General features: G+C 35.3%; 1 protein-coding gene across 1 annotated transcript in view; it reads right to left on the bottom strand.

The window, feature by feature from the left end:
• LOC103581453 (procollagen galactosyltransferase 2-like) overlaps nucleotides 1-6,249 on the bottom strand; it is a gene marked incomplete at its 5' end in the record, with an annotated part of 29,760 nt that overhangs the window by 5,888 nt on the left and 17,623 nt on the right. Inside the window, one exon of the mRNA XM_008563283.1 lies at nucleotides 5,232-5,338. Within this exon, the coding sequence (XP_008561505.1) occupies nucleotides 5,232-5,338 (107 nt within the window). The remainder of the gene's footprint in view (nucleotides 1-5,231; nucleotides 5,339-6,249) is intronic.

Below are 6,249 nucleotides of genomic sequence, written 5' to 3'. Positions count from 1 at the left end.
AAAAAAAAAAAAAAAGAAAGAAAGGATACTATGAACAGCTGTATCAGCTATATGCCAACAAATTAGACAACCTAGGTGAAATGGACAAATTGATAGAAAGATACAATTTACTAAAATTGACTCAAGAAGAAATAAAAATTTGGAATAGACCTATAACAAGTAAAGAGGTTAAATTAGTAATCAAAAAATTACCCACAAATAAAATCCCAGAACCAGATGGCTTTACTGGAAAATTCTGCCAATTGTTTACAGAAGAATTAATACTAATCCTTCACAAACTCTTCCAAAAAATAGGAAAAGAGGGATCACATACGAACTTATTCTATGAAGCCAGTATTATTCTGATACAAAATCAAGGACATCACAAGAAAACTATAGACCAATATCTCTTATTAATATAGATGCAAAAATCTTCAAGAAAATACTAGCAAACAGAATCCAGCAACATATAAAAGGGATTATACTTGTACAGCATGACCAAATTGGATTTATCACCAGGTTGCAAGTTTGGTTTAATATATAAAAATTAATGAAAGTAATGCATCATATTAATAGACAAAAGCCACACGATCATCTCCATAAATACAGAAAAAGCATCTGACAAAATCCAATATCTTTTCACAATAAAAATACTCAACAAAATGGTTTTAAAGGGGAACTTTTTCAACCCAATCAAGGTCATCTGTAAAAATCCCACAGCTAATATCATTAATTGTGGAAGACTAAATACTTTCCCCCTAAAATCAGGAACAAGAATGTCTGTGCTGACCACTTCTATTCAATACTGTGTCAAGGATCTAGCCAGGATAATTAGGCAGGAAAAAAAGTAAATGCTATCCAGATTGGACAGGAAAGAATAACAATATCTCTATTTGCAGATGACATGGTCTTGTATATAGAAAATTCTAAGGAATAGACACACACAAAGAAAAAAACTATTAGAATTGATAAATGAGTTCAGCAAGGTTGCAGGACATACAATCAAGATACAAAAATCAATTGCTGGTTGGTTGGTAGCTCACGTGGTTAGAGCATGGTGCTTATAACACTGAGGTCAAGGGTTCTGATCCCCTTACTGGCCAGCCACCAAGAAAAAAAATTGTATTTCTATACAGTTAGCAATGAAAAATCTGAAAATAAAATTAAGGAAACAATTTCATTTAACCATAGCATCAAAAAGAGCAAAACACATTTCATTGAATGATAGATCAAAAAGAGTAAAATACTCAGGAATAAATTTAACAAAATAAATGTAAGACTTTTACATTGAAAATGGCAAAACATCATTCAAAGAATGAGAGAAGATCTAAATAAATAGAAAGACATACTATGATCATGAATTGGAAGACGTCATATTGGTAAGATAGCAATACACCCTCAATTGATCTATAGACTCAATGCAATTCCTATAAAAATCCAAGCTGCCTTTTTTTTTCTGTGAAATTTGACAAGCTAATTCTAAAATTCATATGGAAATGCAAGGTACCCAGAATAGCTAAAACAATCCTGAAAAAGAATAACAAAGTTGAAGGATTCATACTTCCTATATATAAAGCTATAATCATCAAGATATTGTGGTACTGGCATCAGGAGAGAAAGTTAGATCAAGTGAATAGAATTGGGAGTTCAGAAATAAACCCTTTCTTTTATGGTCAATTGATTTTTGACAAGGATGCCAAGACAATTCAATGGATAAAAAGTAGAAAATGAAGAACAAACTAAAAGCAAGCAGAAAGAAGGAAATAACAAAGACTATGTGGAAATAAATAAACTAGAGAATAGAAAAACAGTAGAGAAAATCAACAAAACCAAAAGTGAGTTCTTTGAAAAGATCAACAAAATTGAAAATCCTTTACCTAAACTGATGAATAAAAAAAAGAGAGTAGACTAAAATTATCAGAATCAGAAATGAAAGAGGAGACATCCCTACTGACCTTACAGAGCTAAAAAGGCTTATAAGAGAATACTATCAGGGATGGCTGATTAGTTCACTTGGGAGAGTGTGGTGCTGATAACACCATGGTCAGGAGTTTGGATCCTGTGCTGGCCAGCCACCAAAAAAAAAAAAAAAGAAAGAAAGGATACTATGAACAGCTGTATCAGCTATATGCCAACAAATTAGACAACCTAGATGAAATGGACAAATTGATAGAAAGATACAATTTACTAAAATTGACTCAAGAAGAAATAAAAATTTGGAATAGACCTATAACAAGTAAAGAGGTTAAATTAGTAATCAAAAAATTACCCACAAATAAAATCCCAGAACCAGATGGCTTTACTGGAAAATTCTGCCAATTGTTTACAGAAGAATTAATACTAATCCTTCACAAACTCTTCCAAAAAATAGGAAAAGAGGGATCACATACGAACTTATTCTATGAAGCCAGTATTATTCTGATACAAAATCAAGGACATCACAAGAAAACTATAGACCAATATCTCTTATTAATATAGATGCAAAAATCTTCAAGAAAATACTAGCAAACAGAATCCAGCAACATATAAAAGGGATTATACTTGTACAGCATGACCAAATTGGATTTATCACCAGGTTGCAAGTTTGGTTTAATATATAAAAATTAATGAAAGTAATGCATCATATTAATAGACAAAAGCCACACGATCATCTCCATAAATACAGAAAAAGCATCTGACAAAATCCAATATCTTTTCACAATAAAAATACTCAACAAAATGGTTTTAAAGGGGAACTTTTTCAACCCAATCAAGGTCATCTGTAAAAATCCCACAGCTAATATCAAACTTAATTGTGGAAGACTAAATACTTTCCCCCTAAAATCAGGAACAAGAATGTCTGTGCTGACCACTTCTATTCAATACTGTGTCAAGGATCTAGCCAGGATAATTAGGCAGGAAAAAAAGTAAATGCTATCCAGATTGGACAGGAAAGAATAACAATATCTCTATTTGCAGATGACATGGTCTTGTATATAGAAAATTCTAAGGAATAGACACACACAAAGAAAAAAACTATTAGAATTGATAAATGAGTTCAGCAAGGTTGCAGGACATACAATCAAGATACAAAAATCAATTGCTGGTTGGTTGGTAGCTCACGTGGTTAGAGCATGGTGCTTATAACACTGAGGTCAAGGGTTCTGATCCCCTTACTGGCCAGCCACCAAGAAAAAAAAATTGTATTTCTATACAGTTAGCAATGAAAAATCTGAAAATAAAATTAAGGAAACAATTTCATTTAACCATAGCATCAAAAAGAGCAAAACACATTTCATTGAATGATAGATCAAAAAGAGTAAAATACTCAGGAATAAATTTAACAAAATAAATGTAAGACTTTTACATTGAAAATGGCAAAACATCATTCAAAGAATGAGAGAAGATCTAAATAAATAGAAAGACATACTATGATCATGAATTGGAAGACGTCATATTGGTAAGACAGCAATACACCCTCAATTGATCTATAGACTCAATGCAATTCCTATAAAAATCCAAGCTGCCTTTTTTTTTCTGTGAAATTTGACAAGCTAATTCTAAAATTCATATGGAAATGCAAGGTACCCAGAATAGCTAAAACAATCCTGAAAAAGAATAACAAAGTTGAAGGATTCATACTTCCTATATATAAAGCTATAATCATCAAGATACTGTGGTACTGGCATCAGGAGAGAAAGTTAGATCAAGTGAATAGAATTGGGAGTTCAGAAATAAACCCTTTCTTTTATGGTCAATTGATTTTTGACAAGGATGCCAAGACAATTCAATGGAGAAATAACAGTCTTTTCAACAAAGGGTGCAGGGACAACTGGATAACCATGTACAAAAGAATGAACTTGGTCCCCTATATCATACCATATACAAAAATTAGCTTAACATGGAAAAAGATTTAAATGTAAGACATAAAACTGTAGAACTATTAGAATAAAACATGGGAGCAAGTCTTTATGGCTTTGAATTTGATAATGGATTCTTAGATATGACACCAAAAGCACAGGAAATGAGATAACAAAATGCAAATTGGATGTTAACAGAATTAAAAACTCTTTTGTATCAATGGACACCATCATGAAACTGAAAATCCATAAACTGGGAGGATTTTTTAAAAATTATACATTTGATATGGGATTTATATCCAGAACATATAAAGAACTCTCACAACTCAACTAGCATCCCTGGTTCATGTGGCCTATGAACGGGTCTGGGATCTTGCGGGTATTGGAAGCCAGTGGTTCCCAAACTCTACTACTGCACTCAAAAATAGGGTTGCCAGATTTAGCAAGTGAAAACAAAGAACACTCAGTCAAATTTAAATTTCAGTAAACAATAATTTTTTTCTTAGTATAACTAAGCCCCATGCAATGTTTCAGACAAATTTAACTGGTCCTGTATTTTATATGGAATCCCTATCCAGGAATCACCTCCAGATCCTGGGCGCAGCCCCAGAGGTCATGACTCAGCAGGTCTGAGATGGGACTTAGGAAAGTGCCCTCTTAACCCTCCTTGGGGACTCTGATGTGTGTCCAGACCACACCGATAAAATTCTCTAAGGGAGTCACCAGAACTTCAAGAGCTGCTGTCCATACTCCTTGGGAGTATATAAACAGAGAACAAAGTCACACTAACAAATAACATGGAAATGCATGTTTTGCAAAAATCAATGTGTTGAAATGGTTTAGGATGCTAAATAAAAGAGCAAGGCAAGGCAAAACAAAATAAAATAACAACAACAAAATCTCCTGAAGGAATCCAACCAGGTGACTTTCCTGCCACGTTTCTGGGAAAAGTGGCCAACATGGTCACCCCAAGCAGATTGTGGCAGTCATCTCATGCAACAGGACGTAAAACCCTTTATGCAATTTTCTGTTTATTTTCTCCAGGTCGCCCAGTTTCAGCACAGTGCTCTAAGTCAGGCTCTGAACACAATCCTGACCACATTCTTTCTGTTACACCACAGAGAGCAGGAAACCACCAGCGCTACTGCAGGAACCCCCAAAGACAGGGGAAAGCCACACCCAGCATGAGTCTTCAGTGTCATGAAAACCGAAGGTCACGGCATGGTGAGTGGATTTCACGGCTGCTCTACAGGGTGCAATTAACTTAAGTGCTACTACAGGGGCACATGGCTATATAAAAAAATGTGTCTGTCCTCCAATGACTGAAGAGTCTTAGAGTCCCACCAACTCTTTTTGCAGAAGGCATATCCCACTGCGGCCACATTTGCAAGGGAAGGAAAAACCCCAACTCACTTTCCATCCACAGCCTCGACAATCTTGACCTCAATCTCCTGCTCGTGCAGTGTGCGCAGCATCCGGTCCCGCCTGTCCTTTCTGCGCTTGAGGTTTATCATGAAAATCTAACGCAGGAAGAAAAATGGAAAAGAAACACAAATGACTCAAGTCCATTTTAGGCTGTTTGAAAAGTTTAGTAAATGTGAAGACCAACGTTTTGGGTAGAATAAGGAGTGGAAAGGAGGGGAAAACTGAGAGGAAGATTTGTTTATATTTCATAGGAGGTCTCTGTAGGGCAAGTGATATTGCTCCAAACTGAGTTCCTTTCAAAACTCAGTCACTTGTAGTGACTTAACCCTCTCTTTGTCTCTCTGATGCTCATTGGTAAGCACGTCCTCCCTGCTCTTGAGAAAGAAAAGTTCGACAAGTTACGCTTCAGGAGGTATACCCAAGTATCATTTTGCACACCATAAAAACATATAATTATCATGAGTCAATTAAGAAAAATTAATTAAAAAAGAGAGAGAGAAACAGAGGGTAGAATAGTGGTCACCAGTGACAGGAGGAGAAATGCTGGTAGACGGGTACAAAGTTACAGAGTCACGGTCAGACAGGAAGAATAAGTTCTGGTGCTCTGGGGTGACTATAGCTAATAATATCGTATTGTATGTTTCAAGATGGCCAGAAAAGAAGCCCTTGAATGTTAAAACCGGAAACAATTGAGAAATGTTGAGATGATAGATATGCTACCTATCCTGATTGGATCATTACACGACATATGCACGTATTGAGACAACAAACTGTGCCCCATAAAAATGTACAATGTAAAAAAAAACAAAAAAAGCCCCCACACACCACAGAACTGACCCTATAAAGCTTGGTCAATTTTGATCTTTTCAAAGATGAAAAAAGAGGCCAAAAAGAATTAAACCCAAAACATATAACACTAAGGTGTAGGAAGCAGTTTCACAAGAGGTGAAACATATCAGCAGATCTGAGTTCAAGTCCTGACTGTTAATTTGCTAAGCATTTGCTC

The sequence above is a fragment of the Galeopterus variegatus genome, unplaced genomic scaffold (assembly GCF_000696425.1).
Source record: "Galeopterus variegatus unplaced genomic scaffold, G_variegatus-3.0.2 Scaffold13086, whole genome shotgun sequence".
Taxonomy (NCBI): Eukaryota; Metazoa; Chordata; class Mammalia; order Dermoptera; family Cynocephalidae; genus Galeopterus; species Galeopterus variegatus.
The sequence above is the reverse complement of the archived record's forward strand: the minus strand, read 5'-3'. Positions and strand labels throughout refer to the sequence as shown.